The 22736-nt window shown below is 42.4% G+C and overlaps 1 protein-coding gene across 4 annotated transcripts in view; it reads left to right on the plus strand.

The window, feature by feature from the left end:
* The first annotated feature begins 2886 nt into the window (after positions 1-2886).
* TNRC6C (trinucleotide repeat containing adaptor 6C) overlaps positions 2887-22736 on the plus strand; it is a 145037-nt gene continuing 125187 nt past the window's right edge. For 2 of the 4 annotated variants that reach the window (XM_032178200.2, XM_058428987.1), the window contains exon 1: positions 2887-3043. Coding sequence is in view for 1 of the 4 variants with exons in the window: in XM_058428983.1 (XP_058284966.1) it covers positions 3364-3393 (30 nt within the window). In the remaining 3 variants the exon portion in view is untranslated. Of the gene's footprint in view, positions 3044-3214; positions 3394-22736 lie in introns of those variants that run through there. The other 2 variants (XM_058428985.1, XM_058428983.1) reach the window with 1 other exon arrangement.

Below are 22736 nucleotides of genomic sequence, written 5' to 3' on the forward strand. Positions count from 1 at the left end.
CTGTATCCAGCTAAGTCTTCTTCATTTGTCCTCAACTAGTTGACATTTTAATTTAAGAGATACATTTAACATTTAGTCCTCTTAAACGTGATCTTGTTGGTTTTGCCCTTTTTTTTTTTTTTTTTTTTTGAGACAGAATCTAGCGCTGTCATCCAGACTGGAGTGCAGTGGCGCCTTCTCTGCTCACTGCAACCTCCGCCTCCCAGGTTCAAGCGATTCTTCTGCCTCAACCTCCCAGGTAGCTGGGACTACAGGCGCCTGCCACCATTTCTGGCTAATTTTTTGTATTTTTAGTAGAGACGTCACCATGTTAGCCAGCATGGTCTCCATCTCCTGACCTCCTGATCCGTCTGCCTTGGCCTCCCAAAGTGCTGGGATTACAGGCGTGAGCCACCATGCCCAGCCCTATAGATGATCAACTTATACCTTAGTTATAAGGTGGTGGCGGCAGGGCTGGTAAGAGGATGACCAACCCCAAACATGAACGTACCCATTTTTACAGTTGTGCCTGGGGTTCCTACTCATACTTTATCAGTTCAAACAATCACTAATAAGCGACACTGCTCTGCAGTCTTAACATTCATGGCCACCATATGCCTCAATGTTTCTGGGTCACCTTTAGTTTCAAACATTATCTCTACTGTCACAGGTCCACATGCCAAACTATGAGTCCAGTTTGAGGTTCAGAACATATAGTCTCTATAGTTCTGCCTTTTCTCGGTGCTCAGAATCTAATATCATTGGAGAAGAGGACGATTTTTGCCTGATTAAACTGAGGGAGGGGGATAAGAAAGGGAACCAGAGAAGAACTCAGAGGTGAGAGCCACAAATCCAACGTCAAAGACAATGATAAAAAATGTATTTTGGTTCAATTTTCCAAAAAGTGAAGCCCTGCTTATCACAATGATTGGTCCACCCTGATCCACCCAGATAGCTGGATTCCTCACTTATGTAGCAGCAGTCTACTTCGTGAGCGCTGCCTATTTTGAAGATGTCGTTTTGCACTCCCTTCTGGAGCATGTGATAATACCTCTACCTTTGAGAAATACAAAAGATGTAGGTTCTCTGCAGTCGAGAATTAAATGAATGTAAATAAAATGAATAGACAAGGCAGAAGCCTTGTCAGCTCCCTCTGCCTTCAGATCCTTCTAAGGGATGTGGGTTCTCGGGAGGTGAAATACACAACACAATACAACAGACATTTGACGACCCTTTAGAGGGTGGTTGTGAATCTGACTACCGGAGGGCTTAAAATATGGCAGTAAGAAGAAAGGAGCTCATGGGACCCTGAAGGGAAACGAGAGCGGGGAATTTGCCTCTTTCATCCACAGACGTTTCAAAGCATGACACTTGCGGTAACAAAATTGCATTGCGAAAGTACTAGTGTGTTATTATCTCCTCTTCAAGACGGGGACACGTAGACAGGGAATGGCCTCTTCCAATACCAACTTCCAAGTAGCACTGCTGATCCTCCACTGAACGATGGGGGAAAAGCTAGCCTGCTTCTGCGACCTTGCATGAAAATGGAAGAAAATTCTTGGTTTCAAAATCTTCCCCTGGCTTGAACCGAAAGTTAAAAAGGGACTTTTCCAATTGCACATTGCGCCTGACCTTACCTACCACTAATGAATAATGGATATCGAGGAGCCGTGGAATGGAGGATTACGGCGGCGTACGGAGCACCGGGGAGGAATCGTGGGGTGCGTAGTAGCCGGAGCGCCCGGGTTCGGCCTGGACCGAAGGCTTGCGCGGTGGAGGTGTGGTGTCTGCGCTCCGGGGAAAGGGCTGTCTCCCCGGGGGACTGTTTCGCAGCGAGGCTTGTTTTGCTCGCAGCTGGGCGCTCCCTGGGGAGCGACTGCGCGCAAGGGTGGGCCGGGAGGCGCCGGGCGAGCACGATGCTCCAGGGCCCCAAGGACTCGTGTGCGTGTGTGTGCAAGGTGGGGCGGTGCAGGGCGTGTGCAAGGCACGGGCGGGACGCGCGCCGGTGCGGGCGCCGGGCGCCGCCGGACGCAATTACAGCATAAAGCCCGGGCGCCGTGGGGCGCTGGCCCGGAGAACCCATCGGACGCGCAGACCCGGGTCGGCACCTCTCCCGCCAGCACCCTAACGCGGAGCCACAGCACCCAGGGACCGGAGGGCAGGCGGCGGCGGCGGCGGTAAAGGGCACCACGCAAGACTCCACGTAACCCCCTCAAGCAGCGCAAGCTCCCAGGACCGGCGCGCGTCCTGCCCAGTCGGAGCGCGCACCGCGTGCACCACCCGCACCCCGGCGCGCTCCCCGCGCGGTGTAGGGAACCACAGCGCGGGCGGGTATTAAGGGGAAAGGAGGAGGCGTGGCCTGGCCGAGGAGCCAATGGGCCGGGGAGGGTCGCGCGGGGGAGGAGCTCAGGTGCAGAGTGCCGATTGGCCAGTTCGCCCTCCGGTATGCAGATACGGTGGGAGTCACGTGCCAGGGGCCGGGACGACTTCCTGTTGGAGGCCAACGCGGGGCGGGGAAGGGGGCGCGAGCGCCCCGTCTGGCTGAAGCGGGGGGAGGGGGGTTCTTGTCAGTTAGAGCAACAAGATGGCCGCGGTGGCAGCTCCGCACCTCAGCGCGACGGCCCCGGGAGCCGCAGCCGCCGCCGCCGGCCCCGCCGCCGCGCAGCCTTGAGCGCCGCCCGGGCCGCCCCGACAGGGCAGTCCCAGCGCCCGCCGCGCTCCCGCCACCGTCACCGTCGCAGTCGCGGGAGGGCGAGGCCCCGGCCACCCGTCTGCCACCACCGCCCGCCGCCTTGGACCGGGCCGGCCGAGCCGGTCCCGCCGGGGTGGGAGAGGACTCCGGTTGGCCGGCCGGACCTGTACCTGGCGGGCCACCGCCCACCCGCCCGGCCGGGACGCGCCGCCGCCCGCGCCGGGACCTGAGTCCGCGGCGCCGGCGCTGAGCGGGCCCCCGCCGCCCGCGCACTCCCGAGGCCCCTGGGCGGTTGTTCGTGTCGCCGTCGCCGCCAGGCCCGCGCCACCGGAGCCCCGCGGAGCCGCAGCCGCCGCCGGGGACGGAGCCCAGGTGAGCGCGGCCGTCCGCCCGCTCCTCGCCGCCGCCGCAACTTTGCCGGGAGGTTCGCGGGCCCTTTGTTCGGGCGAGCCGAGCCGGGGCGGGCGCTGGCCCCGGGCCGGCCGGGTTTGAGGGGAGCGGCGGGAAGCGGCCGGGGCCGGGGCGCGTGTGTGCGAGTGTGAGACAGGGCTGTGCAGACGCCCCGTGTGCATCACAATCAAACGGGAGTGGAATGGAGGTCTGAAGAGGGATGTGCCCCCTCCCTTTTAAAACTCATGCAGCGGTGAAATTCGGTCCTCTCCGGGCAGCCCCCCGCAGATTTTGCGTTGGTGATGGCAGGCGCGAACCCGCCGTGTTTTGGGGTAGGAGCCCGGTGCGGTTGTTTGGGGGAAGAGAAAAACCCGGGGCGTGCTGCGGGTGGGCGGAGAAGGACCCCTGGGCGCTCTGCGGGTCTGAAATCAGGTGGATTTTCTAACGGTGCTGCGGACTGCGGAGTAATGCGTATGAGGAAAACGAGCCGTACAACATCTGTCGTGTTATCAGATAACGTAACCCGAGCGCGTCGTTGCCACCTCTGCTTTAAGCGGTGCCTCCTTTGCACCTTTACCTTGAGGACGAGATTTAATTAATTGATTCGTAGCTATGAAAATGTGCAGATGTGGATGTGGGGGTTCCCTGCCTGTTAAACTGAGGAAGAAATAACTGGCATGCATGTTACACGGAGCTTTGGGGATCTTAGCAAAAATGAAGGCTTGCTGCTTGCATGTGTGCTGGGAGGTAGGGGAGGAGAGCCGCTAGATCGTGGCTGCACCTATTGCATTCGAAGGCATTTGACGGTATTGGTGATTCTGCACGTAATTAGTGGAGTTGTCTCAAACCTTTGCCTCCGCCAAATGAAACCTCCATTTGAGTGGTCCGTCCGGTTATTTCTAGTCGTGAACTGCGGATTCTAAACTCAAAATGGTGCTCTGTAGATGTCCAACTTCAGCGTCTTTAAGGAGTCGCAAGTTGGAGCCTTCTGACTGGGTTAATCCATTGTGTAGCCGAGGTCCGGTTTTTCTCGAGTGTCTGGTGTTCACGTTGACGTACTTCGGCCAGTACAGGGTAGCCAATTTATGGTGATCGCTGTGAGAGCCTCGTACGTCCCTCAAATGTAATTTGAGCCTGCGTAAGGCTTACTTTATGCAAGTGATTTCCTACAGTTAGAATTGAATAACTATGCGAATGAGTTGAGACCCTGGAAACCTGGCTTGAGTGATTTCAGAGGACAGTGGTAGCTGGTTTGAAATGTGTAGGGGGTGTTGGCAATCATATTCATAGATTCCAGATTTCCTTCAGTACTGTGTGAAAGAATAAATGATAAAACTTAGCCCCAGGCCAGATGAACTTGGTTAGTAGAGGGCACCTTGAAGAAATTTACATTGTTCCAGAACAACAGAGGTGGCAATGGTCTTTGAACATTTTTCACTGTAGCACCCCTAGGATGCTTTGTTGGGGAAAATAATGCAAAACAGGGTTTTTAAAATGACTAGTTCAGTTATATTGTCGGAATTAATTTGTGTGTATTAATAGAACAAAGTAATGATGTGAACAGTTGTAACTTTATTTACCTATACTGAAAGGTTTTTTTCTACAGAAAGTTTTTAATATTTATTTTCATAAGAATAGACATTCTTGGAAGCTGTTTTTCGTACAGATTTCTCATGACCTAACGATAGGCATAGTCAGGCCGTGAGAAATTGATAGCTCAGAAAATGGTAACAGTAAACACACACACACATTCGTTTTTATTATAAGGATCTGATTTTAAAAGCTTGTTTGTAACTCTTCTGTGCTTCTTGTCTAAAACAAAGACCTGCTGACCTTACCTAGGTTTTACTTTTTTTTGAGACAGTTTCGTTCTTGTTGCCCAGGCTGGAGTGCAATACGATCTCGGCTCACTGCAACCTCTGCCTCCCGGGTTCAAGCGATTCTCCTGCCTCAGCCTCCCGAGTAGCAAGGATTACAGGCGCCCGCCGCCACGCCCGGCTAATTTTTGTATTTTTAGTAGAGACGGGGTTATGCCATGTTGGCCAGGCTGGTCTCGAACTCCTGACCTCAGGTGATCTGCCTGTCTCGGCCTCCCAAAGTGCTGGGATTACAGGCGTGAGCCACCGCGCTCGGCTGGTTTTACTTTTAAGGTACGAAATTAAATACAGTTGATACTGAGACTGTCATAAGGTTTAATCTTAACAATTTCATTTTGGATTCTACCATTTAAACATTCTGGTAGTAACCTGGAGTATATGTAAGTGTTGATTTTAGATTTTCGTCCTTATTTCGTGTTTATTGCGGGGGGCGGGGGTGGGTTTCAAGTAGCATATGTCTTAACACTAACATATTATTTCGTAACAGGTTTACATTTATATTTAGTTGGCTTAGGAACTTTGGAGTAAATAGTTGCCTTTAGAATGCTGATTGTGAAGGTGGAGTGGAATGAACTGTTTCATTTGACATTCAGTGGTTAAAAAATAACTAAGTCATACAGAGGATATATGAAACTAAATACAGTATTTTTCATCACCGCTACCGCCACTGCCACCTTTTTGTTAAAACAGCTGGCTTTCCTGAGATACATTTGTGCTTTTCCAAATGCTGTCATCTGGCTTACTTCCAAAACCAAGTCAGAGGAGGGTCAGGGCTGGAGTAGGACAGCCTTTCTCCTTGGTGAAAGGAGCTTTCAGTTTGGAAAGAAATGGAAGACACAGTTCCTGCAGTACTGTCTGGGAATGAGGTATTTACATTACCTCTCCAACCCCAAGTGAAGGGGATGAGGTCTTGATTGTAATTTAGTCTTGCTTGACCCAGGAAAGTGATGCTAACTTGACATTTTTTAAAAAAGACTACTGATGAAAGTTAGTTTATTGTTTGATTTGAGTATATAGAATATCTTTGGCATCGTAGAAGTTCACCAACAACCTTTTAAGATTGAAAAACATTTAAAAGACTATTTGGGGGTCTTTTTGGCCTTCTCCAGTAGGAATTGGAGCATTCAATTGCATGCTTATGCTTTGGATGACTGTTTATCTTTCAGTCAGGGTTTATTGTGCAAAGGTGATACTTGAGATTTTATAAGAAAGAAAATCGTTTGGCTATGAACTCTAGGCTGTCCCATATACCAAAGTAAAACATATGGGACAATTAAGATTTGGGGATAGAGCAAGCAAAGATTACCAAGAGCAACTGAAGCTGGTGGAGAAGGCACAAGAAATGGAGAGAAGGAGACAGGGACAGATTTATAAACGTCCTTGGAGCTGGGAGAAGGATAGGTTGAGGGAGCAGGAGGCGGAGTCCTGAAGAGACTGAGCGTGAAAGGGTCTATATAAGCCGGGAAGAACCAGGTAACTTTATATTTGTTTTGTTTTTGTTATCTTTCGTTGAAATTGTTTTGGCTTCTTTCTCAAAATTTTAAGACAAATGGGTTTTTACCTTTTCTCCAGCTGTATCTCAGAGGGTCTTCAAATATTTTAGGTGAGAAGTAAGGAAATATTTTGAAGTGTTGGTGACACAGTCGTTGGTCTCTCTTGCATGACAACTGGTCACAGTGAAGGTGACTGGATTTTAGTTACTTTAGATACTTAACATCTTAATATTTTGTTTGAAGATTTCATAGATTTGAGTAGGGACAGCAAAATGTCAGGTGAGAAGTGGCTCCTATTTTGTGGGGGGTAGATTGTACAGGTTTTCTTGCTTTTACTCAGTCTGCGGCTATCCAAATTTATACAAATGAGTTTTTAAAAAATTGTGTGGTCACGAGGAGAGCATTCTTTACAAAATGATATACAATAAGCTTTCTTTAAATAGACTTTAATGCAATGGAGTCCATTTATAAATTTTCAGCTTATACATAACTTTTTAGGAATGTAATTACTTAAAAATATAAAGGTTACTTGTCAGAAATAACTATGTAACCTTGTGCAGAAAGCGTATATCTGAAATTGAAACTGAGAAATGTATAATCTTAGCCAGTGAACTTGTTTGAATAATCCGATTAAAATAATGGTACAGTTTCCTATTGTACAGATCGTGCATTTGAAATGTTAATTTATTTAATGAAAAGTAAATTATGTAATTTTTAAAAATCTCCACCTGGGATATATATAACAAGGTTTTACATGTTTAAAACATGCTGAAAATCCATATCGTTTGTTCCATTTTTGGAGTTTTACTAAAAATGAATTCTTTTCTTAGCCTTAGATGTTTTCAGAGAATGAAGAAGCTATTGCAGGAATGGAAAGCTGTTTGTTAAGAATGCATTCCTCCTCTGTAGCCCTCAAAAGACTATAGAGCTGTGTGCAGAGCTAGACAATCTGGGCATCCAGCCATAAAACATCTCACTGCTGTAGCACAGATAGTTGTTCGCACTCTCCTGAGCCCTCTGTGGCTGCAAACCACAACAGAAGGAATGGTCTTGGGAAAGCAACGCTCACTGTTACTTTGAACTCTTAATATTCTCTGTGTCTCTCTGAGTTCCAGCTATGCATTGGAACTTTGGTTTTCTAAAATATAGTAGTGATTAAGGATGAGCAATAATATAGCTTCTTAAGTATATGCCTCTTGTAAGCCAGTGGATTTAAATGTTTGCTCTAGGAAATAAGGGGTGTCTAGGAAATGAGAGTTGTCTGTCCCACCATCTTCCTCTTTATTTGCCTCTTTGTTGCAATACTTCTTTTCTGTTGGAGAACCACTGCCCTAAGACCCATATGATCACTGGGCCACACACAGTGCACATGGCCCAAAGAGTCATCTGGAATCTTCCAGATATTTTGTGGGATGGATTGGTCTAACGTGGCCCAGTTTCCACTTTCTCATGAACCTTTTTGGCATAACAAATTTTTAATTTTTTTGCACAAAAATGAAGAAGAGTGTGACTGGCATCTATTTGTATAAATCCAAATGGTTTACTCTGAAGACCCTCTTTTTTTTTCTTCTTCAGACCATTTTAGAAATTAATACTCTGTTGTATCTTTATAACATCCTTCTCTGAAGGATTGAACTGCAAACCTATAGTATCACAATGTCAAGTCAAATTATTCTCAGCAGTTGGAAAACTCTTGTCTGTGGTTGAGTCCTTTACTAATGTGCAGACTGTCTTTTGACGTGGCTAATACCAGATGCAAGTTGGTACCCAGGTGGTTATTGAGAATATGTGCTTTGTTTGATTCATTTTATGTGTGCCTTCTAGCTTATTAAGAATAAGATCTCTCACGGCTTAAATCAAGTGCTTGGTTTGAGCCTGGCAAAGATATTGTTTACTTTTTTATTCCCAAAGATCATTTCTTTTTAATTACTCTTTTAGGAAGCAGGGAAAATCTAAGTTAAAATAGCAACTGGGAATTAAACTAAGATCTGAAACTGGGAAATGGCAACGCAGGCACAGGTGTCACCTTTCCAACTGTTGTTGAGATGATGTGGACAACGGTTGTTCAGAAATTACAGTGGGGGGAGGAGGGAGATGCACAAGTATTTTTTCTCATACTCCATGTGAAATATGAAGTGCAGAGTGAGGGGCCCAGAGTGTAGGGAGGGCATTTAACAGGCTTTGTTCTTCAGGAGGCTATGGCTGATGTCTTAAGGTCTTTTTTGGTAGGGAGGCACAGTAAGGGAAGAAGGTGATGGATTTGTGGGAACAAGTACATTTGAGTCACTGAGGACAATTGGGAATTGTGAAGTAGGAGCGGATGAGGTTAGGAAGCATCCTTAGGTAACCAGATCTCCATTTAAAACTAATCTGAGCATTTACAATGTGATTATGTGCCAAGGATGTGAGTTTATCTTATTTAATCTTCACAATACTCCTGTGAAGGGGTTGCTTTTAACATTCCCATTTTACAGATGAGCAAAGGGAGTAATTTCCACAAGATCCTATAGCTTATAGGAGATGAAGCCAGAATTTAAACTCAGTACACCTCAAAGCCCTCACATACAGAAAAAGCTTGGATTATTTTAATAGCTTCTTAATTAGTCTCTTCCTCTGCTCTGTGTCCTACTGTCCAGCTGCCAATGTTAACTGACTGCCTTCTGAGCACTTTGTGTGTATGATCTCATTCATTCCTCTTCAGCAGCTTATAAGTTAGGAACTGTGATTATATTCACTTTATACGTGGAAGCTGAAGCGGATGGAAGTTGAATAATTTGCCCCAAATCAGAGCCTTAATAAATGTGTCTAGGTCCTTGGAAGCCAGAGCCTGAGCTCTTTATCATTCCGCTGTGCTGCCTTGTGAAGCCTGAGCCTGGTTACATCATTCCTTCCACAAAACCTTTATGCCTTCTCTGTGCAGCGGCCATAGGGGAAGGACATCAACTTCTTCCTGCCCTCCTGGAGCTGTCTTACTAGTATAGTGAGAGAAATGGGCACCAAACAAGTTGTTAAAAAAAGAGAGAAAGCAATACATGTGAAGAAAGCCACGTACACATATTTAAAAAGTTGACAAAAACCTAAAGTAATGTATCATTATATAGCTGCATACTGTATCTCCTCTCTTAAGGATGCATGCCAAAATTTTGGATGCTCTGAGAAGTCCAGCAGTGAAAGAAATATGTTTACCTTTATTGGCCTAGTATTTCCCAAACTTATGTGGCCATTGAACATTGTTTTCCCTTCATACCACTTTTTAGTTCAGTGGGACTGACTTTAACAAATTCGGAAAGAAAGAGTGCCTGGTCATCCCCAGAGAGGGCCTGTGGGCTGGAGTGGTTAGACAAGACTTCACTTGAAATGAGTTCTGAAAGGCTGGCAGAGCTTGGTTGGATGAAAGGGATATTCTACAAGGAGAGGAATGGGCAAGCCATGTCTGGGAATATTTTGTAAAGCACGTAACATAATGGCTGAGACATAATAGGGACGGGATATAGTTATTGACTAGATGAGTGCAGAGGCCTAGCTGTAAATGGAGGTTCTGTGTTGGCAGTAAGGTTTAGAAGGGGCTCTATCAGGTAGAACCTCTAGTTGTTAGCTTCTTAGGAACCGTTGGTGGCTGTTGGTGGGCATGACATGAATCAGGTGTTGGATTAGAATCTTCCTTGAGCAGAGATATGGTGTTAAAACTGGCTGTTGTAGCTGTCTGTGCAAGGTGATGCCTACATACTGGTAGGGTCAAACTGAAAAGGTGTTACAAAGAATCAGCAGGATAAAATAATACGAAATGATTGACGTGGGTTGTTGGAAAGAATGAGTTCTAAGAGGCATATGGTACTTACTGCTCTTCCTAGAATGTGCCACAGAGGCTTTAAATTAATAAAGAGGCTAATATTAAGATATTTGGTTAAATACACATAGTACATTCTTTTTAGATGCTGATGGGGAAAGATGACACACAAGGTAGTAGTTTTAGGCAAGTTTATTGTATGAGAAATGTGTTCTGCAGTAGAGATTTGACTCACAGCATAAATCCAAGTATGTAATGAGCCATGTAATAATAGGGTTCTGCTGTTAATTATGGTGAATACTCTCAATGAAATCAGATTTTCTTAGTGCCATACCCATAAAAGAATTCTTGACCTAGATCTTATGTAACAGTCCTAGGTATATAGTAAATTTTATGCATATGGAATGTTGACAGGAAAGAAGAAAAAACAAAAATCTTTAATGTTTCAAGGAAACATAAGATCAAATTATTACATAAATAGAATAGCAGCATTAGTAATTGTGTTGAAGTTGCTAGAATTTTTAAATTTTAGGTAAACTTAAGAGATTCCTTAAACTTAAGGAATAATAGATTCTTTTTTACTCCTGTCGAGTGGCGAAACTTTAAAACAGATAAAAATATTTTTTATTTTACCAGTCAGGTGGTGAATGAGGATCTTAGCCACTGTTGGGCTTTTGTGTATATGTAGTATTGCATTTAATTGAGCATTGTTATTTATTCTTTTCTGTCAACTTTAGACTTTAAATTTCAGCACAGTTCCTTGCAGATTAATGCTTTGCAAAAAAATTCATTATTATGATAATTTCTTTAGATTTGAGTTACTTATTAGCAGGGGTAATAACATGTTCATCTTTGTAATCCCTACATCGTCTATAGTATTTTGAAGATAATTAGATAACAATTTTTGAGTCATCTGTTTCTTCAGAGATACTGCTTCCACAAGTCATGGGGGGGGAGAGAGAAGATTGGTAATTGAACACTTTTCTTCGGTTTTTAATCTTTTAGGATAATGATCAACTGTGTTTTAAACTAGTAAGCCTGGTACGTGGGGCTGTATCTGCAGATTTGAGGGGAGTTGGGAAGCTGACAGGTGAGGAACAGTCATCATAGGGGCTCCCTGCACTACTGTTTTCTGTAGGGTACCTGAAGGAGTGGCCAGTTCCTTTTCCTGAGGCCTCTGGGCACTGCCAGTAAGTGCCACTGACCAAATCATGAAAAAACAATGTGTGACGTTTCTTATGGACATTAAAATTGTAGGTATGATAGATCAATTACAAAATAATTCCTGGCTTGTCTTTCACAGATTGGATGATGGTCTTTAGATACTAGCCCATTGGAAAAATGAGTGTTATGACTAATGAGATTATTCTAGCCAAGCCAGAATGTCTGGTTAGCATTATTCTGGATAGACTTATATCCTGCCCTCCTTTAGGGAAAACTCTCTGGAAATAAGAGGATTTTTAAAAAGAGATTGTCAGCATTCTTTTTCTTGAAATCAATTTATGTTTACTCATAATTTCAGTACTTCTTTAAAGGTTACTTTATAAAAATTTGAGATGTAGTTATTATTATTATTATTTTTTTTTGAGATGGAGCCTTGCTCCGTTGCCGAGGCTGGAGTGCAGTGGCACGGTCTCAGCTCACTGCAACCTCTGCCTCCCAGGTTCAAGCGATTCTCCTCCCTCAGCCTCCCGAGTAGCCAGGATTACAGGTGCTTGCCACCGCGCCCGGCTAATTTTTTGTATTTTTAGCAGAGATGGGGTTTCACCATGTTGGCCAGGCTGGTCTCAAACTCCTGACCTCGTGATTCGCCCACCTGGGCCGCCCAAAGCGCTGGGATTACAGGTGTGAGCCACCGTGCCTGGCTGAGATGTAGTGGGTTGTTGTTGTTTGAGACGTAGTCTTGTTCTGTCGCCCAGACTAGAGTGCAGTAGCGTGATCTCAGCTGACTGCAACCTCCGCCTCCCGGGTTCAAGTGATTCTTCTGCCTCAGCCTCCCAAGTAACTGGGACTACAGGCGCACGCCACCACACCTGGCTAATTTTTGTATTTTTAGTAGAGACAGGGTTTCACCATGTTGGCCAGGATGGTCTCTTATCTCCTGACCTCAGGTGATCCGCCCACCTCGGCCTCTCAAAGTGCTGGAATTACAGGCATGAGCCACCGTGCCCGGCCTGAGGTGTAGTTATTTAAATAGCTTATACACATGCCTATTTAGCCTTGGATGGCAGAATTTTGATTAGGTAGATCTTAAGTCTTCAGAAAATGGTTTATTCTCTTTAACTTGTGATTTTCCAACTAAATCTTAAATTAGTGAACATGAGTTTCAAAATTCAGCCTTTAGGAACACTCACAAAAGTTCTCCTTAGTTTCTCTTACTTTTTATTTGTCTTTCCCACAACCTTTCCCCGCTGTTTTTCCACTTGCCCTCCTGAAACTGCACTTCAGAGCTGGGAGTAGAGAGAGACCTGGTTTGAGGCAATAAAGTGAACACAGCGTTCTTTCATTCTGTGTATTGTTGTGATGCTAAGCCTGTTAGCGTTGAGATACCAGTCCACAGCTGGTGAAAGGATTCCAAACTTCATACTAGCAGTTTATTGAGTGCTTATCATGTGCCAAGTACAGAGCGCTTAGTATGTTATTTCATTTATTCTCCTTAATAAGAGGAGAACACTGAGGCACTCTGAAGAAGCCAGGTCACCTAATTCCAGTGGCTGTGCTCCTCGCTGCTCTATTGTACTACCTCATTCAGACTGACTGAGGTAGTACAATTTCCATTATCTTTAATAAATTTTTTTTTTGGAGGCGGAGTCTCGCTGTCACCAGGCTGGAGTGCAGTGGCGCAATCTCGGCTCACTGCAACCTCTGCCTCCTGGGTTCAAGTGATTCTCCTGCCTCAGCCTCCCAAGTATCTGGGATTACAGGTGCCCGCCACCATGCCCGGCTAATTTTTGTATTTTTAGTAGAGACAGGGTTTCACCATCTTGGCCAGGGTGGTCTCGAACTCCTGATCTCAGGTGATCCACCCGCCTCAGCCACCCAAAGTGCTGGGATTACGGGCGTGAGCCACCACGCCTGGCAATTTCCATTACCTTTAAAAATCTGAGAGATCTTTGGGACCTCAAATTTGATCTGTGGCATCTGACCTATTAAGAGAAAACTAACGTTTATGTGTTTATAAGAATTGTTATTTATATTTGAAAAGCCTGATGTTCTTTTCTCCCTGATTTCTAACTCTGGCATCTAGAATGCAGTTTAGGCAGGAGTGTGCCTAGGAGACAAGCAGAGATCTCACGGATTCCTTTATTTTTCCTGCCATAGCAGCAAATTTTCCTTGAAGCACTATTTGAAAATTAACATTACTGAAAAAATTAAGCCCACTTAAAGGGACTCTAGTTTTTATCTAAATTATAAAAGGTGAGAAGACAGTTCTGAAAAAAATGTGTCACCTTGAAACTAGAATGCTTTAGTTAACGGGGTAAGCTAGAAGTAAGCTGCCTTTGATAACTCATGTAATAGCAGCATATGAATGGATGATAACTGTCTTTCTTCCATTTAATTCAGCTACTTCCTATTCAGTCTCAAATCTCAGTTGGAAAGCAATTTCCCTCACTTGACCCATTTTTCTTCTGCATTATATCTTTCTTCTGGTTTTTCAACACAAAAAGTTTGAAGGAATGGAGTATTGTAAACCCTTAAAGACTTGTAAGCAGATTCAGACACCTGGTTTGGGATAAGCTATTTCATTATTTGGCTTTCTAGTTGGAAGGATAACAATTTTACTTCTTTACATTTTGTTTTGTTTCTTGGTTCTTTTTGAGACAGGTTCTTGCTCTGTTGCCCAGGCTGGAGTGCAGTGGTACAGTCACAGCTCATTGCAGCCTCAACCTCTCAGGCTCAAGCAGTCCTCCCACTTCAGCTTCCTAAGTAGCTGGGACCACAGGCATGCACTATCATGCCTGGCTAATTTTTAAAATTGTTTTTATAAAGACAGAGTCTTCCTATGTTGCTGGGATTGCAAGTGTGAGCGACCTCACCTGGCTGCTGCTTTACTTTGATATCACAATTTTCAGGAGAGATATATGTTAAATGATTGAGATTGGTATAGAGTCATATGGGTATAGACCACGCTTGCCCAACCTGCAGCCTGGGATAGCTTTGAATGCGGCCCAAAACAAATTCATAAACTTTCTTAAAATACTATGAGATTTGTGTGTGTGTGTTTGTGTGTGTGTATGTGTGTGTTTAAGCTCATCAGTTATTAATGTTAGTGTATTTTATGTGTGGCCCAAGACAATTCTTCTTCGTCCAGTGTGGCTCAGGGAAGTCAAAAGATTGGACGCCCCTGGTATAGATAAAAGCAGGTAGTTGGCCCAGCCTGGGCAACACAGCAAGACCCTTGTCTTTTAAAACATGAAAAAATTAGCTGAGCATGGTGGCACATACCTGTAGTCCTAGCTACTCAGGAGGCTGAGGTGGGAGGATCACTTGAGCTGTGGAGTTCAAGGTTACAGTGAGCTACGATCCTGCCACTATACTTCAGCATGGGTGATAGTGAGACCTTGTCTCAAAAAAAAGAAAAGAAAAGAAAAGAAAAATGTAGGTGGGGTGTATAAAATTCTTGTTTTAGTAACATGGGCAATTTAAAGATGTTATAATTTTAGTAAAGGTGTATGAAATAAGCCTCACATATCCATATTGTAAAATGTCTATCTGAGACCCAAGTCTCTGGAATTTGTTCTCTAAATTAATCTATTAGTGGTATCATTAACACATCCATTAGTTACAGGTGTCTTGTAATAACATTTATTTCACACTTTGGGTGATAAAAGTGCTTGAATTGGTTTCTGTCTTTGCCAGATCAAATTCTAAATTTCCTAAGATAGCTAACATCAAACCAGTCTCCTTTATGAACCCTTCTCTGACTTCTCTCATGATAAACTTTCTCTTCTCTATTCACTCCTTTGGTCATCTCATTCAGTCCTGTGACATTAAATACCACATATACACTGAAGACACCAGCCTAGACTGCTCCCCAGACTCAATATTTGCATATCCAATTGCCTGTCCCACATCTCGATGGCTTTTTAATGGGCATTTTCACTGAACAGATCCAGAACTGCACCCCTGTTCTTGCCCCAAAATAACCTCAGGAGGTTATTTTGTCTTCACTGGTGAATTCTGTCAAACATAGAACTAATATCAAGCCTTCACAAACATTTCCAGAGATTAAAATCTGCTCTGCTTGCATTCCTTCCCACTCACTGAAAAGCACTGCCATCCTTCCAGTTGCTCCATTTAAAAACTTTGGCGTCCCCATTGACTTCCCTCTTTCACTCCATGTATGGTCTATCAGAAATTAAGTAAGAGATTTCTGAATAACCCATAGGTTAAAGAAGAGCTCACAAGGTAAAATTAGAAGATATTTTTAAATGATGGCGTGAACCCGGGAGGCAGAGCTTGCAGTGAGCCAAGATTGCACCACTGCACTCCAGCCTGGGCGACAGAGTGAGACTCCGTCTCAAAAAAAAAAAAATGTCAAAATTGATGTGATGCAACTAAACTGTACTAGGAGAGAAATGTATAGCTTTGAATGTATTAAATATGTATTAGAAAAGGAGAAAGATCACAGATCAGTCACTTAAGCTTCTACCTTCTGAATCTAGAGAGAACAAACTAAACTGATGGCAAACAAACAAAAAAAAGTAGAGATTAGAGTGGAAACCAAGGAAATAGAAACATAAAAACAATAGAGAAGATCAGTAAAACCAGAAGCTGAATAATTGCAAAGATCAACAAAATTGACAAACCCATAGCTAGAGTAACCAAGAGAAAACTAGAGGAGGCACAAGTTACTAAAATCAAGAATGAAAGAGAGGGCCAGGCACGGTGTCTCACTCCTGAAATCTATCACTTTGGGAGGCCGAGGTGGGAGGATCACCTGAAGTCAGGAGTTCAAGACCAGCCTGGCCAACATGGTGAAACCCCATCTCTACAAAAATATAAAAATCAGCTGGGCATGATGGCAGGTACCTGTAATCCCAGCTACTCTGGAGGCTGAGGCAGGAGAATCACTTGAACTTGGGAGGTGGAGGTTGCAGTGAGCCCAGACGGTGCCACTGCACTCCAGCCTGGAAGACAGAGCAAGACTCCGTCTCAAAAAAAAAAAAAAAAAAAAAGAATGAAAGAGGGGACATGACGGCTGATTTTACAGCAATTGAGGTAGGTACCATAAACAACTTTATGCCAACAAAAGATGATTTCGGTGAAAGTACAAATTCCTAGGAACAGACAAATTAACAAAAATTGATGCAGGAAAAATGGAAAATTTGAATGGACATATAGCAAGAAATTGGATTAGTAATTTAAAATCTTCTCACAAAGAAAATCCAGGTTATTTTGTCTTCACTGGTGAATTCTGTCAAACATAGAACTAATACCAAGCCTTCACAAACATTTCCAGAAATTAAAAGAGGAAGGTACATTTATCAGCTGATCCAGTGAGGGCAGTGTTACCACAATGCCAGAGCCAATAACATCGTAAATAATAACATCATAAATTATTTATTTATTTTTTGAGACGGAGTCTTGCACTGTCTCTCAGGCTGGAGTGCAATGGCACGATCTCGGCTCACCACAACCTCCGCCTCCTAGGTTCAAGCGATTCTCCTGCCTCAGCCTCCCAAGCAGCTGGGATTACAGGCGCCCGCCATCACACCCAGCTAATTTTTTGTATTTTTAGTAGAGATGGGGTTTCACTATGTTGGCCAGGCTGGTCTTGAACTCCTGACTTCAGGTGATCCGCCGGCCTGGACTCCTAAAGTGCTGGGATTACAGGCGTGAGCCACTACACCTGGCCAGTACACCATATTAATAGATGAAGAACAAAACCACATGATCATCTCAGTAAGTGCAGAAAAAGCATTTGACAAAATTTAACATTCTTTCATGAGAAAAACTTTAAGCAAATTAGGTATAAAAGAGAGCTGCTTCAACTTGATAAAAAGCGCGTGTGTGAAAAACCATACAAAACACAGTAATATTATACGGAAGAGTGAATGACTGAATGCTTTCTCTCCAAAACTGGGAAAAAAAGAATATCAGTTCAATTCTATTCAGCATTGATCTAGAGCTTCTAGCCTATGTAGTCAGTGAGGGAAAGTAATAAAAGGCACCTGGATTAGAAAGGAAGAAGTGAAACTGTCCTTATCCACAGATGACACAATCCTGTGTATAGAAAATCCTTACCAATCCAAGAAAGGTTACTTGAACTAGTAAATAAGTTTAGTAAGGTCACAGCTTACAAGACCAGTGTTTGAAAATCGTTTATGTTTCTTGATGCTAGCAGTAAACAATTTGAAAATGAAATTAAGAAAACTCATTCACTATAACATCAAAAGCAGCTAAATCCTGGGGAATAAATTTACAAAAGAAGTGAAGATGTTTACACCGAAACTGCAAAAACATTTCTGAGAGAAATTAAAGAGGATCCAAATAATTGGAGAGGCATTCCGTGTTGAGGGATGGGAAAACACAATATTGTTAATCTGGCACTCGACCTAGATTGATCTGTAGATTTGATACATCTCTATCAAAACCCCAGAAGGCTTTTGTTGTTGTTGTTTTGTTTTGTAAATTGACAGGCCAATTCTAAAATTTATGCAGAAATGCAAAAAGACCTGGAGAGAGGAAGGGAGGGAGGGGGAGGGGAGAGAGAGAGAGAGAGAGAAAGAGAGAATGGAGGTAAAACAGAGAACATGAAAAGATAAAACAGGCTGAAGGAAAATATTTGCATATCATAAAGCTTGTAAGGGACTTGTATTCAGAGTATATGAAGAGCTCTCATAACTTAATAAGACAAAGTACCCAATTTTAAAATGGGCGAAGAATTTCAATACACACGTCACCAAAAGAGATATACAAATAGCTGATAAACACATGAGATTTCTTGCTATATGTCCATTCAAATTTTCCATTTTTCCTGCATTGATTTTGTTAATTTGTCTATTCCTAGGAATTTGTACTTTCATCTAAATCATCTTTTGTTAGCATAAAGTTGTTTATGGTACCTGCCTCAGTTGCTGTAAAATCAGCAGTCATGTCCCTTCTTTCATTACCTCCCCCCCCCCCAACAAAAGTAAGAGGGAGAGATGGAGTCTTGCTGTGTTGCCCAGGCTGCCCTTGAACTCCTGGGCTTGAGAGATCCTCCCACCTTAACCTCAAGAGCAGCTGGGACTGCAGGCACGTGCCACTGCACCCTGCTTGTGTATGTTTTTGGTTCATTTCGTTTTGGGTTTATATTACCATTATTATTCAGTGTTATGTGTAGTCAGGGTGGTAACAGATTAGCAACAACAGTGATATTAACAGGTATTATGTCTTGTTTCTCTGCTATGTTTCCAAGGACAAATCTTAACTCATTGAGTCTGTTCAAAATTCACAGTTCTGTAGAGTTTACCGAGGAGAAAACAGAGACCTAAAGAGGCAGTGTGACTTGCCCAAGATCAGGTAGTCCTGGGTTCAAACCCAGGTTTTGTAGAAAACTAATTCCATACCTTTTGCCATAGGTAAATGAGCAAGGGAAAAAACAATTTGCGAAACAAATTTTTAAACAAACATCTTTAAAATGTATCTTTCTAGTAATCAAAGAAAGAAATTAAATAAACCAGATTAAAAAAGAAACATTCAGTTGAGAAAACTTAAATATGATACTGAGGAGGATGAGAAAAGAAATTTCTTTAAGTCTCATATATGGGAAAAAAAAGTTCTTCCATGCATCTTTTGCTGGTGGCCGTGAAAACAGGTGTAAATACTTTCAGGTGGTGAAAATAATAATGTACATCAAAAGAATCAAATACATTATTACCTTGGGAGGTTTTTTTTTAGTGTCTGTATTAAGGTTTTTTTCAGATATACATTAAACTGCACATATTTAAAGTATAACATTCAATAAATGTTGGTATACCTATATATCTGTGAAACTACAGCCGCAGTCAAGATAATGAGCATATCCACTGAGGCTGAATGTTGAAATGTGCTGGTGGGAGGGCAGATGCAGTGTGCTGGAGGGAGAAAGAAGCCAAATTGTTAAAACTGGGCAACCAGTGGAAATATGGTGGTGGAGGGAATGGGGGGACCTCCCTTATAATTTTGCCTGTAAAGGCAGCTACACATAGCAGTTTTAAAAATATTTGTCATTCTTGTAGGAAGGTAATCATTTCTTAAATATTATTTAATCAAACCTTTTTCTTTTTTGGGTAAAATCGGGTCTTTTGAAAATATGAAATAGCATTGTGATTATGAGACTTTTGGACATCACTTAAGAGTAAAGTTTCAACAACAAAAATGGAAACCAATTTACGGTTGCCATCTTTTACTCTTGCCACATAAGACTTGAATAAAAACCACCACGATATACTTTTATCATTACTTTATAAAATAAAGGACATTCTCATGCAAAGAAGTGGAAAGGATACCATCTTATAGGAGAATTCTATAAATTGAATAAATGCATCATAATGAAAAATGTAGTTTGTCTTTATTTTTCTCATTCCGTGGTGTTATAAAACTTTCTCAACTGATCATGATCTTAAGAGTGAGTTGTCAACTCTGGGCTAGATTTCTAGGAATGCCACTTATTAGCTAGGTGACTTTGAGTTTAGTTTTTACTTTCTCTGAGTCTTTGTTTGCTCAGCTAGAAGAAATGAATAATAATATATACTATTACAGGATTATTGTAAGAATTAAATGAGATAGTATGTAAGTTTCTCACATTGTAGGCTCATGTTATCTTCCTTATATTCAGCCCTGCATAGTCTATTTCTCACTATCACACATTTGCTCTGTAATTTCATATTTGTGTGTATGTTTCTGTAATTTCAAAGAAGTGAGTCAAATTTAACCCTATCATAGACATGACTATAGTAATCACTTTGGTATGTTTTATAAGGTGGGTGAGGGAGGTTGTTTTGCCCTGAAAACATCTACAAATGCTAGCATATAAAATTGAGCAAAAGATGTGGAATAGAGATTGAATTCATATTTTTTGTGAAGACTATTAGGATTTGTTCTTGTGATGATCAGATTGTCAGTTCAGTTTACTGTATTTCACACACAGTAGCCCCAGTTAGGGTTCCAGAAATGCTTATAAATTTGTCTCCTGTGGTATTATCTTAATGTGATGTTGGATTCTTCATCGCTGAAGTCAGCTATTCAGGTAAAACTTTATTTGGTAAGATCAGATACCTAAGCAATATATAGTCACTAAGTCACTTCATATATAAAACTTGGGGCCGGATACGGTGGCTAATGCCTGTAATCCCAGCACTTTGGGACGCCAAGGCAGGTGGATCAACTGAGGTCAGGAGTTCAAGATCAGCCTAACCAATATGGTGAAACCCCATCTCTACTAAAAATACAAAAATTAGCTGGGCGTGGTGGCAGGTGCTAATAATCCCAGCTACTCAGGAGGCTGAGGCAGGAGAATTGCTTGAATCCAGGTGGTGGAGGTTGCAGTGAGCCAAGATCGCACCATTGCACTCCAGCTCAGGCGACAAGAGCAAGACTCCATCTCAGAAAAAAACAAAACGAAACAAAACAAAAAAACTTGGTTTCCCCTTCATTTTACATGTACGTTAAAGAGGAAGAAAATAGAATGCTTAACATGTTCCTACTTGTGTACAAATTGTATTAATCATTCTATGATAAATGTTTCCAGATGGTATCTATTTTATGGTACTTAGACTTTCTAACCTTTATAATCATTACTATATATACATTTTCTTTCTCCTACTAGATTATAAACTCCTTGAAGGCAGGATTCATGTTTAGTTTATCTTTTCATAAAACTTAGCTATGTATATTGATTTATACATATGCATTTAGTAAATATAGCTTGATTAATTGAATAAATCTTCATATGTAGTAGATTTCTATATTGACTTCTGCTGGTATCAATTTTCTTTTCAAAGTTTGATGAGATAGGAGTGATGGGGAAAATATGAAGAGCATTAATGTATCATTTTCACTTCCACTAGTATCTTTGCTAGACCCCTAATCTCAGTAGTTTTAAAGCTTTGGGTTATGAAAAGGAACTCCTTGTCTCTGAAGTGATAGATATTTTTTATGGTATGTTGCAAAACAAAAAGACAACTTTTTAGTTCAGAAAGAAACCAGCATTTATTAAGCCCTAGCTATGTGCTAGGATAGGATCTTTTAAGTAGTCCCAGATCCCTTTGAGAATTCAGAAAACCTAAATAAAACAAGAAAGAAATTTTAATTATAAAAGAATTATCTCCAAAAAGTTTCTCCTTTTCAACCTTTCATGCTTTTAATATTTACTATGTAAATTGCCTAAGAACTTAAAAAAGAGGGACAGCTTTCCAGTTTATTTCATGAAGCTAACATACCAAAGACACAAAAAATGATAGGCAAATATCTAACTTTAGATTTTTTGTCACATAAGTGTATGTGAGACTCTTAAAATAATTTACCAGAAAGTAATTCATCAGTATCTGTATTTTTTCTTTAAAACCTCTTTCTTTTTTTTTTTTTTTTTTGAGACAGAGTCTTGCTCTGTCGCCCAGGCTGGAGTGCAGTGGTGCGATCTCGGCTCACTGCAAGCTCTGCCTCCCGGGTTCACACCATTCTTCTGCCTCAGCCTCCCGAGTAGCTGGGACTACAGGCGCCCGCCACCACGCCCGGCTAATTTTTTGTATTTTTTTAGTAGAGATAGGGTTTCACCGTGTTAGCCAGGATGGTCTCGATCTCCTGACCTTGTGATCCGCCTGCCTCAGCCTCCCAAAGTGCTGGGATTACAGGCCTGAGCCACGGCGCCTGGCCTAAAACCTCTTTCTAAAGAGAATTTGAGACAAATGCAACAGCATATTAAAACAATAGAATAGTAAAAGTAAGGCTTATCTTTAGAATGCAAAGAACTCTACTAATATTCCTCCACAGTGGTAGATCAAGGAAGTAAATTCGTAAGATTATCTCACTTGCTACCTGGAAGGTCATATAGTAAAACTCAGTATTCTTTTGGACGTCTGCTTCTGGCTAGGACAGACTAGCCAGTGTCAGACCAACCCTGCTGCCAGAAACTAAAATGCTTAGGTAAATAATAAAAAGCAACTATTTGAAGGTATTAGAAGCTACTAGGACATTGAAGACTTCGAGGCCAAGATCCCAGAGAGAAGGGAGGTTTAAAGAGGCAGAATAAACATTTGGTGCCACATGACCCCTCAGAAGCATTTGCCAGCTTCAGTGCTAGGACTGAAAACCTGAACAAAAAGCTGAGGTTGAGCAGCTAAGTGGAGTTTTCAATAGATGTCGGAGGCTGGGGTCACAAAAACGGGAGTTCAGGGATGACAGACCCTGGTAAACATCCCAGGCTTTTGGTTGGAACCACCCCTCTTATCCCCTAAAAACCCCAACTTTTTACCATAGGTGTATGGTGAACCTAAAAATTTTCCTGAAATCCAGCCCTCACAAAACACAAAAACTTAGTTTTGAATTGGCTG

This window comes from Hylobates moloch, unplaced genomic scaffold (genome assembly GCF_009828535.3).
Source record: "Hylobates moloch isolate HMO894 unplaced genomic scaffold, HMol_V3 SCAFFOLD_15, whole genome shotgun sequence".
Taxonomy (NCBI): Eukaryota; Metazoa; Chordata; class Mammalia; order Primates; family Hylobatidae; genus Hylobates; species Hylobates moloch.